This window comes from Limulus polyphemus, unplaced genomic scaffold (genome assembly GCF_000517525.1).
Source record: "Limulus polyphemus unplaced genomic scaffold, Limulus_polyphemus-2.1.2 Scaffold4469, whole genome shotgun sequence".
NCBI classification, from domain to species: domain Eukaryota; kingdom Metazoa; phylum Arthropoda; class Merostomata; order Xiphosura; family Limulidae; genus Limulus; species Limulus polyphemus.
In genome coordinates this window covers 7,604-21,857 of record NW_013670079.1, presented here as the reverse complement: position 1 = coordinate 21,857, position 14,254 = coordinate 7,604, and the positions used below count along the sequence as shown (strand labels likewise).

The 14,254-nt window shown below is 33.7% G+C and overlaps 1 protein-coding gene across 1 annotated transcript in view; it reads left to right on the top strand.

The window, feature by feature from the left end:
- The window catches only part of LOC106471200 (constitutive coactivator of peroxisome proliferator-activated receptor gamma-like), a 49,990-nt gene that overhangs the window by 30,172 nt on the left and 5,564 nt on the right, over positions 1-14,254 (top strand). The window contains exon 3 of the mRNA XM_022399826.1: positions 11,026-11,309. Within this exon, the coding sequence (XP_022255534.1) occupies positions 11,026-11,309 (284 nt within the window). The remainder of the gene's footprint in view (positions 1-11,025; positions 11,310-14,254) is intronic.

The following is a 14,254-nucleotide window of genomic DNA, read 5'->3' as shown; positions in this document are numbered from 1 at the left end:
ATGTAATACCTAGACCACACAATACATGGTAATGTTGTATGTAATACCTGGACCACACAATACCTGGTAATGTTGTATGTAATACCTGGACCACACAATACATGGTAATGTTGTATGTAATACCTGGACCACACAATACCTGGTAACGTTGTATGTAATACCTAGACCACACAATACCTGGTAATGTTGTATGTAATACCTGGACCACACAATACCTGGCAATGTTGTATGTAATACCTAGACCACACAATACCTGATAATGTTGTATGTCAACATTACCAGGTATTGTGTGGTCCAGGTATTACATAAATACCGTTTCGGGAACGAACATTACCGCAGTTATGCTTCTGGTAATGTTGTATGTAATACTCGGACCGTGTAGCACTTGTCATGAGATTTTATACGTCGTCACACACACTTACAAGGTGTGTCCGAAAAGATCGTGGCCCTACCTATAAAGGAAAGAGACACTGGTTCACCTATGATTTATTTTTAAACATAATCTCCTACTGAGTCTATACAATTGTGCCAATGGTCCTCTAAGGCCTTTGTGACCTTCTGAAACAACTCTTCTTCGTGGTTCTGGAACCTTCAGCCGCTCAGAAAAATTTGAAGGTTAGGGAAGAAAAAAAATTGGTTAGAACTAAACACAGCGAGTAAGAGGGGAGAGGGTTCAGTAATTTGAAACCAACATCATGGATAGTGTTTAAAGCAACACACGGTTTGTGAGCTGGAGCATTGTCCTGATGGAAGAGCACACCTTTTTTAAGCAGTCCTATTGTCTTTTCTTTGATTTCTTAATGAAAATTGTTGATCAAGGAAGCACAGTAATCTCCTGTAACGGTTTGACCCCTTTCCAAATAATCAATCAGTAAAACGCCCTTGACATCCCAAACAACTGATGCCATGACCTTACCAACAGATGGTAATGACTTTGGGTATTGAACTTGGGCGTTTCCATTGCAAACTTTGCATATTTGTCTCTGCGTCGAACCCATATTTGTGTACAGAAGCACATTACACTTGTATATATAAGACACAACAATTTGTAAGCATGATGAAATGTTTTAATACATACTACGTGTTTCGACAAAGCATTGGTCTGTCTTCTTCAAGTATGATACAAATCCAAACAAAGTTGCGAATCTATTGAAACTTATGGAGTAGGCGTTGGCTTTCAACAATTCGGATCCGTTTCTGCTCAGGTGACAACATTTTTGGAACCTATCTGGTTAGCTTCTTACTCATGTCCAAACTGTCACTCCAAATGCTTGCTACAGTACTTCTACCGGTTCCCACTTCCTCACAGTACTTCTACCGGTTCCCACTTCCTCACAGTATTTCTACCGGTTCCCACTTCCTCTGCTAACTTCCTAATGGTAATTTTTCTACCGTATATAACCAAATCATTATCTGCTATTTTTGTTGTGGTAAGTGTCGAGGGTCGACCTGACCTCGGATCATCTTCACACGATTGTCTACTGCTATTAAACTCAACACACCACTAGTTTACTGTTGAATATGCCGGATCACTCTCTTCTAATGTTGTCCTGGTGGATTTCTTGTGGTGTCATTTTCATTTTAACAAAATATTTTATCACCGAACGAAGTATGATCTTCTCCATGACGTTTAACACTTCTCACTTCTTTACTTCAAAAACCCACAACACACAAAATATGCTGGTAAAGTCGTGTTATGTGTTGTTTATTTATAAAAAGAACCAAACTTAATATCTATAAAAAAAATCATACATTCCAGTTTTCTTTTTTAGGTCAGGCCACGAACTTTTCGGACAATCCTCGTATCTGGAAAATATTGCGTTGTTTCAATTTTCTTCGTGAAAATTGTGTTACTTTTGAGGAAAGGTAACGAGAGTATACTTTGTATTTTTGTTATAAGAATGCCATACGAACACAGCCTTTTTTTGTATACAAAGTGAATCGATTCTCCAAACTACTCAGTGGTGTCACAGGAAGTGTTTATCAGAGAAAGTACTAGTAATTCTTGTATCTTTGGTTTGTTGTTTCATTTACCTAGATGAGCCCGGTTGGTTCGCGAGTTTAGGATACATACGTCGGACTTCTCATTTCATAATTGAAATTGTTTCTCCTTATGGGATTTAGACTGGGCGTGGCCCAGGGTTTGAAATAGTACCGGTACTCGAGCATCTCTAATCACGTGACTTGAGAGTTAGAAATTCAACTATTCTTCCCAGTGAGTTTTAATGGGGAAATTTTTTCACATCAAACCAAACTGTCAATTATCTGTAAGCCCACGTGGTATGACAACTATGGCAATGAGTCGATTGAAATCTATTAGTTATAAATTTAATGGGAGTTGGCTTCAGAAACATCTATTAGCAACTTGTAAATTAGAGCATGTCAGAAGTAGGCGTGGAAAGTGGTTTCTGAATTTTCATTGATTGCTCTTTACCCTCATAAGATTGAAGAATATAAAAATATAGCTTCAGAATATCGAAGACGAAATTATAGATAATATTAAACTTCTAATTTAGAAAATATTAAAGTGAAACCTTTTTTTATTATTAAAATGAAATTCTAATTAAAACATGAATCTTTCTCGATGAAAGCTGCTCCATCACAAGAAGGAGTTCAGAACTGTTGATGAATAAACACTGGTTTTGTTTTTGAAACTTCTGGTATAACTGCAGCAGTGGAAGTTCTCTACTGAGTAATAAGTTATATTTTGATTTGAATCTATAATTTTTTTTTTCGCCTATAAACAAGAACGCAAATGTTTAAATAGTTGTGTTAAAATGTATTCTAAGTAGCTTTAGAATAAATCTCCGATGGTACGTCTCTGTAGTTTGTTATAATGTAAACAGCATTGAATGTCAGTAGCGTTTACCGAAGTATTCGTTACTCCTTCATCAGAGGATAGAGTACAGAATTATAGACTAAGGGATATTACATAGGTTTACTCTCAAATTACCGACTTGTTCTTTATAATGTTCACTTTCGGTGGGATCCACATGTTGTTTCACATTTCAGTAGGTTTTGTTTTTGCATGTTAGTGACAACCGAGTGAAATAAATTAATTTCATATAAAATCATATTGAGGACACAGTAGTAATTAGTAGAAGTATAGGTTTGGTATTACTGATTTTTTACGCGTGTAACGAAGAGAAGTCGTGGCCTTGCTACTAATGTGGTGCATAAATAGTTTAGAAAAATCCATTTAAAAAGCCGATGGGTTCGTATCCCATCACAGACTGTTCATCAACCTTGTCTGCCATTCGTTTTTAATGAGGGGGCAAAACTCAAGATCAGTAGCGTTGTTTTTGGTTCTTTCTTCGTATATTGAAGCCTCCAGTGGCACAAACAAACCGTACATTCGGTTGCTTAAGTCTGTATCACGCCCTGCAACAGAAACGCCATTAAAGGGGAACAAAATTCTCCATTTAAATATTGATATTTAACAAAATTAGCTTATTAAATATTATTTTAACAAAATTATCTATTTGAATATTAATATTTAACTAAATTCTCCATTTAAATATTAATATTTAACAAAATAATCTATTTCAATATTAGTATTTAACAAAATTCTCCATTTAAATATTAATATTTAACAAAATTAGCTATTTGAATATTAATATTTAACAAAATTTTCCATTTAAGTATTAATATTTAACAAAATTCTCCATTTAAATATTAATATTTAAAAAAATTAGCTATTTGAATATTAATATTTAACAAAATTCTCCATTTAAATGTTAATATTTAACAAAATTATCTATTTAAGTATTAATATTTTAACAAAATTATCTATTTGAATATTAATATTTAACCAAATTCTCCATTTAAGTATTTTAACAAAATTCTCCATTTAAATATTAATATTTAACAAAATTATCTATTTGAATATTAATATTTTACAAAATTCTCCATTTAAATATAAATTTTTAACAAAATTCTCCATTTAAATATTCATTTGCCTTTGAATAATGGAGATTTCTCAAGGCTGCTACTTTTCATTCATCCTTTCTGTTGTGACTACAAACAGAAAGATACGCACACATGATTAACTTAATAGAACACACCTCCGTGCTCCTGCCCTTTACTGTCCTACGATTGCAGACAATAAACATTCGCAGGAAAATGTGCAAAAATCACCGAAAATTTTAAATTTGTGTCTGTGAGGAAATTTAGAAAATCTTCTGTGTTTAATATTTTAGTGGTAATGGCTTATAATACAAATTTATGGGTAGGATCGTTGAAATGCATGTATAGAACTGTTCCTCTCTCTGGGTTTAACTATGACCATAACTTAGTTTTGTTTCATTTATCAACGGTGAAAATATCCAAGATACAATTTGTTTTTGAATTTCAGAAAAGGCTTGTATTTTCACGCCACCTCGCGTTTCTATTTTACATTCTTGGTAATTTTGTAAACAACACTTGCTTCTGAAATCGTTCACGAAGGAATGAGTGTGTAGGCTACCTGTCCGTCACGAACGAAGCGCAACCTAACGCGCGGAGATATCCGAGGAACACGCAACATTAAATAGTACTAAATTTATTATCTTGTTTTGTAGTTATTATTATATAATTATGTTCCTTAACCAACACATATAATTAAGCAGACGCAATACTTTAAATTGATTATTCAGAAGCGGAGTTCCCCATGTAAAAGGGATCATTTCATGGGTTTAATTAGTAGTTTTTTCTGCCAACTTTCCTACCAATGATAGCGTGTAAATAGAGTCGTTATTACGACGTCGTATTATTCTATTTAATTCACTGAAAGTATGAAAGGTGTGGACAGGCTGTTTCGAATATACATATGCATATATAGTCAAAATTAATTTATTTTAATACTTGTATTATTATGATAGTCGACTGTTGTATAATATTTGCGCACGATGTACAGTGTATCTGATTTATGTTCGTAATTTTTTCCACTAATTTCTGGTTAGTTTTTTTATACTTGGCTGTAAGGTTTTGGTATGTCACTGTTTGTTTTGTTTTTTGTAATTAAGCACAAAGCTACACAATGGGCTATCTGTGCTATGCCCACCACGGGTATCGAAACCCGGATTCTAGCGTTATAAGTCCTCAGATATACCGCTGTGCCACTGAAGGGCGGTACGTCACTGAAACCAAATAAAATATTAATAAACGGTATAACGTATCCCGCAGAAAAGGCTACATTATAAAGAAACGTAGATCAGGTATCCCGGAGAAAAGACTACATTATAAAGGAAAACAGATTAAGTATCCCAGAGAAAAGGCTTCATTATAAAGAAACGTAGATCAGATATCCCGGAGAAAAGACTACATTATAAAGGAAAACAGATTAAGTATTCCAGAGAAAAGGCTACATTATAAAGGAAAACAGATTAAGCATCCCAGAGAAAAGGCTACATTATAAAGAAACGTAGATCAGGTATCCCGGAGAAAAGACTACATTATAAAGGAAAACAGATTAAGTATCCCAGAGAAAAGGCTACATTATAAAGGAAAACAGATTAAGTATTCTAGAGAAAAGGCTACATTATAAAGGAACGTAGATCACGTATCCAGGAGAAAAGGCTACATTATAAAGGAAAACAGATTAAGTATCCTAGAGAAAAGGCTACATTACAAAGGAACGTAGATCACGTATCAATGAGAAAAGGCTACATTATAAAGAAACGTAGATCAGGTATCCCGGAGAAAAGACTACATTATAAAGGATCGCAGGTTAAGTATCTCGAATAAACTGCTACAGGGCTTGTGTTGGTCCTGTTGTAGCGCTCTGAATTTTGGAGTTGACGATCCAACTTCGAATCCGTACGATTCCACCCCCCACTTCAAGCTTGAATGCGTTATAAAAGTGCCAGTCAATCTGTTAGCGTGGATGGTAGGGGGGGGGGGCTACTGCCTGACTACCTTCTCTCTGGTAAGTAGTCCAAAATTACGTACTACGGTAGATAGGCGTAGTAGCTCTGCCATACGTATAGAAACTGATATTTGAAAAAACGTGTGTTTGGTACCTGAGATTGAATGTAACAGTATAAAGTGTAGAACACAGCACGGATGAGCTGCCGTGTTTCATGGCATTCATCCTGGAAGTTCATAATTAAACTAAATTGTGCATCATTGTTTTTATTCTTGTGTACATTTTATATACGATTTACTGTTGTTGTTTTTTTTTACACTGGGTAAATTAGATTTTAATTTATAGGACCAACAACTTTTTTTCCCCTCGACAACGCTCTTGAATACATAAAGAATAGTGTACATAATTACAAAGTAATAATAGTGGTTGTTTTAAAGCAAGATAATTATAAATGATTTTAATAATTTTTTTTCAAACTTTAAATGAGTGTACTTTCTTCACGTGATGATTGACAGAGTGATAGAGACGTATGGGTGACTGATCACTCCCAGTCTCGAGATTTCCCACTATGGGGCCAATTTAGTTCTATTTTCTACCGCACTGAACGTATATAATTTACCGGAAAATGCGTAATTAACGTGAGATTTAATCATTACACGTTGAGCGCTAAATCAGCCCGAGGGGACAGAATGTCACCGAACTTGTCTATGCCAAAGAATTGTTTCTCCATTCCAGTCCAGAAATTTCGTGTAAGGTTGGAGAGGTCAGGTATGCCAGCGGCTGTAATCACTATAGTCATTTTTATCGTATTAATCTACATTTGTTAACTTATTAAAATAGAATATATTATAAATTAACAATACAAACGAAAAATTACTTATTAACAGTTTATTAACAGTACAAGAACAAAGTTATTTCTTAAAGTTTATTTATTAATAATATTAGAGCAAAATTACCTTTTAACAACTTTATAAACAATACTGGTGTAAATTTACTTTTTAACAGTTTTTTAACAATACTACAGCAAATTTACTTTTTAACAGTTTATTAACAATACTAGAACAAAGTTATTGCTTAATAGTTTATTTATTAACAATATTAGAGCAAAATTACTTTTTAACAACTTTATAAACAACACTGGTGTAAAATTACTTTCTAACAGTTTTTAACAAGATTAGAGCAAAATTACTTTTTAACAACTTTATAAACAATACTGGTGTAAAATTACTTTTTAAGAGTTTATTTGTTAACAATCTAATCAAAAACACCTCAGGTGTGTCAGTTTTAGTGTTTTTTACTCTTTATAAAGATGCTTATTGTTTTAAAATAGTGGCGTACCTCGGTTTTTTATTTAAATAAGTACGACATATAAGAGCCTTTAAAATGAAACGAATATACAGTAGTAATTGAATACGAAACAAAGATATCAGTTGTTACCACGGGCTTGGGAAATGTAGTGAAAATAACTCATTGACACTGTTGTTATGGTAACACTGCAATTGTGGAAATTGTTATGCGTTTGGAAATACGGCTAGAACAATAATTATTTTCCTTTGTTGTTTAGTGTGTTTAATAAACGAAATCATATGTTGGTAATATGAATATTCCATCTTTGTCGACATATGTTTACACAAAACATCTACGAAAGTTTAATATGAATCAAAATATCCACGAGAAAATATTAATTGGTATTTGTGGTCGAGTAACCTAAAGTTCATCTTTGATGCTGCTTTCGCCATCTAGTGGACATGCCAAACAAAATCTGCTGCAGCAATGTTCGAATTCTCGGTAAAAAAAAAAAAGTAATTATAAAACAGCGTGACAAAGATAAACACTTGAGTAGATATTTAATGATCGAAACAATGTATCATCGACGTCATTATTTCTCGTATATAATTATCGCAAATCGTAGAGTTTACTATTTTGAAATGCTACTTAACATGCTGTCAGTATGGTATCTATTGTAGATATGGGCCTGCTTATCTTACCTTTCTCTACGTGTATCTAGTTCGTCGTCACTGCTACTTCCAGAACCAGTATCGAAAAGTGGAAGACATTTTAAAAACCTGAGTTTCTTTTTATTAAGATGGACAGATAGCCCAGAACCCAATGTGCACTAAGAAAGAAATACATCTATTTAGTATTTACTGAGTATCTGAAACAAGTATTGTATACTGTTTTATTTGTATGAAGAAAAAAACAACAACTGTGAGCTTATTTGTTTTATTTTAACTTGTTCAGATGAAATAAGACGCTTTCATTTTTCTTTAAGTTTTACCAAACCTTGTTGCTGGTCGTGTTTCCTTGACCTTATCATTTTTCTCTCCTTTTATCCATTTCGCTACAAATCACACAAGTTGGGAAGTCACACGTAACGGACTAATGCTTTTTACTTTCCACGTGGCTAGCTTCTTTTCAACTCGAAAAGAATGAGGGCTCATATTTCTGAATATTTCTTTTCTATTATGGGGTTGGAGGCGCACGTGTGCATTTAAATTCGTCAGTTCCTGCACACAAGCACCGTTTATCACGGTTACACAGCCAAAAATTCCGTTTCTCTAACGCCACATTAACGTTGGTTCGCTGGATTCATTTTCTTTCTTCTCCTTCAGGTTTTCTTCTAAAATCTGTCAAACGATCAAGCTGGAGTTACGTTGTAAAATATATCCGTGTATGATCACATGACCTTGACTAACTTGAAACGTGAACCCAGATGGACGTAGTACCATAAATAAAAACAAAGACATTTGTTAGGATATTTCAAAATTTAACTGCAGATTTTCCACATTTTAATACTGCTGCAGTAAACAGGTTGGTAACGTAGTATTTTATCAGAAGTTTGTTTCATTTACTAGTGTTAGAAATGACTTTCACGGGTATTATTTCCAATCATTTAATCAGTTAGATTCTTCAGAGGTTTTGGTTTTATCTGTTGTATGTATATAACTATCTGACGTAGAAATCCCTGTTCATCAGTGGTTTGGGTTTTGTTTCTCTGCTACTCACTAGTTACTGTAATACATAAATGTATAGGTTTCTGTTTTACGTATGGCTATCTAACATAGGAACTTGCATTCTTCAGAGGTTTTGGCTTTGTTACTGTGCTAGTTACTAGTCTATGCAGTACGATTGTCCTGCCAGTCATTTGGTTTACATTTACTTAATCCTGTAGGATTATCCTGCCAGTTGTACATTGGTTTACATTTACAGAATCCAGTAGTATTATCCTGCCAGGTGTACATTTGGTTTAGATTTACGTAATCCAGTAGGATTATCCTGCCAGTTGTACATTTGGTTTACATGTACAGACTCCAGTAGGATTATCCTGCCAGTTGTACATTGGTTTACATTTACATAATCCAGTAGGATTATCCTGCCAGTTGTACATTAGTTTACATTTACATAATCCAGTAGGATTATCCTTCCAGTTGCACATTGGTTTACATTTACAGAATCCAGTAGGATTATCCTCCCAGTTGCACATTGGTTTACATTTACAGAATCCAGTAGTATTATCCTGCCAGTTGTACATTGGTTTACATTTACAGAATCCAGTAGCATTATCCTGCCAGTTGCACATTTGGTTTACATTTACATAATCCAGTAGGATTATCCTGCCAGTTGTACATTAGTTTACAGAATCCAGTAGGATTATCCTGCCAGTTGCACATTGGTTTACATTTACAGAATCCAGTAGGATTATCCTGCCAGTTGCACATTGGTTTACATTTACAGAATCCAGTAGTATTATCCTGCCAGTTGTACATTGGTTTACATTTACAGAATCCAGTAGCATTGTCCTGCCAGTTGCACATTTGGTTTACATTTACAGAATCCAGTACGATTATCCTGCCAGTTGTACATTGGTTTACATTTACAGAATGCAGTAGGATTGTCCTGCCAGTTGCACATTTGGTTTACTTTTACATAATCTAGTAGGATTATCCTTCCATATCTAGATTTCTGAACTATTTAATGAATAAAATGTTACTAGCTTCTTACACTGGGTTATGCCATAATAGAGGCTTGTTTTACATTTTTTATTGAGGGTTTCACCTGAACTCATTTGTGGATCAAAACAATTCCATTGTTTACAAATACAAGGTATAAAATGTGGAACATTCAAGGCATTGTTTTTGCCGTACATACATGTAAGTTGCAGCAAGGATGTGCACATTAACGAGTGTATAGTAGAAGCTTCATAAAGACAGCTATCATAAATAAGTAACTCTCATGTGACAAGTCGAATGAGACACAGCAACAGATTGTGACATCAATTGTTTATATAAACAACTGCTATCCTAACAGAGAGAAAAGCTACAGAAAGTTTACATTAACTACACTAACTATGGCAATGTAATGGTCAACAAAAAGGAGAGGTGCTTGCAAATAGGCTGCCAATTAACAGCTTCTAACAATATCCACTTAGTGTCTAGTTTTGATTCAAGGAGCCAGCAGTGAATCAGCATAATTGAAGCAATTAGATGAAGGATCTACTTATCGACTGGACCTGGAGACGTATTTGGGACATCATAAAAATACCCAGAAAAACATATAAAACCCCATGGTTTGGGGTTGAAAACCAGTTCTCTCTGGTGTTTCGTGAGGCCAAACAAACCTGCATAAGTTTTCTCAGAAGAAGCCAAGAGCCAGACTACTGTAGTGAATAAGATGGTACTCTACCATTTCCAGCATAACCTTATATTTCTTAAAGACAGCTGACTTAAATTGTTCTTATCCTAAAAAAACAAGCCCTATTTTTTGTTTAAACATCATACTTTGATTTTTCTTTTGCATTGTTCTTTCACGGGTCTGCAATAGACGAGAGTCAGGTTTGTCTCTTAAGTTTTTATATTTGTTAGACTAAAGTGTCATGACCCTCCTCAGTGTTATTTGTCTGAAAGTTATAGAACTCTTTGGAGTAGTATTACATCAACAGTAGTGCTAACAAAAATAGAAACAGTTACCTGATGATGGCCACACAAGTGGTCCAAACATAATAAAAAAGTTAAATGAAAATAAACAATCCATTCAACAGCTGTATCTTTGGACTTTTATTTAAAGTAGTATCAACAGTTTATTTTAAATGTTATTCAAAGTTTTGCTGCATTTGCCAACAATATTAAGATGCATTTTTTTTCTGAATCTGTTTTTGTCACTAATGGCTGAATTTCCACTAGGTGGACTTCCAACCTTAGATGATCTTTGGAAGGACACAGAACCAAGCCTTAGTGCTGCCCAAGTATCACTGCGATGGCGAACGTTTGTGGCCTGTGTAGGTATCTCCATTCCGAGTTTGAAGCTCCGACAGCTTCCAACACCTTACATCACTCTTTGCTGTGTATTAAACTATATGTTAATCCAGCCTGTCGGAGTTAATTTGGAACCTTTTGAATTGGCCTCTTTCTTGGCTCAAGCTGTATCACCTTCTGCTAGGTCAATGGAATGCTTGGCTCATGTCCAAGTAAGTCTAGTAGTTTTATCATTTTAATTGGCTTACAAATTGTAACTTTTTTATTATTTTTGGTTTTCTAAAGTACTGTATTCTACAGTTAAGTCTTTAGTGTGTGAAATAGCTAAAAGCCTACTGTAAGGTCCATGTAGTCTGTCTCATTCATACAAGTTATACAGTCAAGATGGTATAAAATAATAAAACGTGAAGTTATCATTAATTAACATATTTTTATTTTAAAAAATAACGAGGTTATCATGTTTTCCAGGACAAGAGATTTTAGTTTCTTGGTTGAATGTATCCAGCAGTTGTTCATGTCTCATTGGTTAGTAACATTCCACACTTCGCATACATGCATGGTAATTTAAGAAAAAAATTAGGATGTTTAAAAAATGATAAGGCTCCTGGGACAGATAATATTTCTCCAAGGGATTTGAAGGAGGTTAAGGATTGGATATGCGAACGATTTGCTACTATTTTTTGTAAATCCTTGAATAGTGTGCTGGTGCCAAAGGATTGGAAGTTAGCCAATGTCACTCCTCTTTTGAAGGGAGATGATAAAAATTGTCTCAATAATTATAGACACATTAGTCTGACATAAGTTGTGGGAAAGTTTTGGAAAGTCTGATAAAAGATGTTTTGCAAAGTCATTTAACGAAGTCTAAATTTTATTGGATAGTCAACGTTGTTTCACAAGGGAAATATATTGCCTTACAAATCTTTTGACATTCTTTGAAAAGGTTACTGCTTACCTAGATGAGGGTAAGGGTGTAGATTTGGTGTATCTGGATTTTCAGAAAGCATTTGACAAGGTGACACATAAAAGGTTTGTAAAAAAATAATTTCTCTGTAGGTGTGGGGGAAATAAGTTAGCTAATTGGATGTAATAAAGCAGAGGGTTGTTATATATAAATTGATTTCATTCAAATTTGATTAATGTTACAAAACCTTTGCTCTATTCAATTTACATCAATGACATAGATGAAGGAATGGTCAATAAATTACTTAAATTTGCTGATGATGTTAAGGTCTTAGGTGTTGCTAACTGTGAAGAGAATGCTGCTACTATACAACAGGATTTGGGTCATTTGATGAGTTGGGAAAATAAATGGGAAGTGGGTTTTAATTATAATAAATGCAAGATAATGCTTGTGGGCTATCATAATTTAAATTATAAGTATAAATTGGATGGAAGTAACCTTAACAGTGTCATAAAAGAAAGGAATCTTTGTGTAATGGTTGATCAGTCTCTTAAGCCATCCGTGTGTTGGTAGTGGTAGGGCAAATAAAATTTTAGGTTGTGTCTACAGAAATATTGAATACAAGTCTAAAGAGGTTATAATTTCATTGTATAGGGCACTGGTTAGGCCACATTTGGAATAATGTGTTCAGTCTTGGGCTCCTTGCCTTAGGAAGGACATTGAATTGTTGAAAAGGGTTTGGAGGAGGGTTAATAGAATGGTGCCTGGATGGAGGGGTTATCATATGAGGAGAGATTAAGATTTTTGAAATTGTTTTCTCTTGAAAAAAGAAGAATTAGGGTGATCTGACTGAGTTGTTTAAGATTGTAAAGGGAATTAATAGTGTTGATGCATCATTTTTTTTCATATTTAACAGTGAGAATAGTAGGACTAGGAGACACAAATATAAATTTTGGCAAGATAGGAGTAACCTTCAGCTAAGTAAGTTTTATTTTTCTAACAGGGTGGTTGGCTTCTAGAATGAGTTGCCATCTGATGTTGTGGAGACAGTAAATTTAAGTGAGTTTAAGAAAAAACTTTATAACTATATAAATTATAAGGGCTGGGTTTAAGATTAGTTTGTTTTATTTATTTGATAGCTTTAGTTTAGTTTAGAGAATGGGACAGCTGAGATGGGCCAGTAAGTCTCTGTACTATAATTCACAGGGAACTTAACTAGTTTATTTAGTAATGTAAGTAAAATATACTAATAATAGGTAGGTAAACAACAATGTATAAGCATAAAGAACATGTAGTATCACCATCAATAAAATTCTTCCTGATGCTTATGACTCGTTGTTTGCCTGTCTGTTATTATATCAGCATATATGCTTCCATATTCAAGTAAAAAATTAAGATATAGTAATTAGAAACATCACATACAAAAAAACTTTTAACAGGAATTATTTACAAAATAAACGTTTATTGTATACTAGCTGGAGTACCTGTCCCCTGGATGGAAGCTATTCACATTTGTGATTAATGAAAGGTTATCTTAGGTCATGAAAAGCTGCTTCCCTATTATATAATTGTAAAAAATGCAAAAAGCTCATAAAAACTACAAAACACAAAACTGAAAATTTCTATGTATCTCCCCATGGACCCAATGAACCTTCATACCAAATTTGGTGAAGATCCCTCTACAGGGGGGTGAAGTAGTGGTAAAAAATACCCATAAAAACTGCAAAACACAAAACTAAAATTTTATGTACCCCTGCATAGACCTAATGAGCCTCCATACCAATTTGGTTGAAAATCCATCCACACCCTGCATAGTAGTTACATGGACATACAACAGACAGTACTATTATATTTATATAGATACATACAACAGACAGTACTATTATATTTATATAGATAACATACAACAGACAGTACTATTATATTTATATAGATAACATACAACAGACAGTACTATTATATTTATATAGATACATACAACAGACACTACTATTATATTTATATAGATAACATACAACAGACAGTACTATTATATTTATATAGATACATACAATAGACAGTACTATTATATTTATATAGATACATACAATAGACAGTACTATTATATTTATATAGATAACATACAACAGACAGTACTATTATACTTATATAGATAACATACAACAGACAGTACTATTATATTTATATAGATAACATACAACAGACAGTACTATTATATTTATATAGATAACATACAACAGACAGTACTATTATATT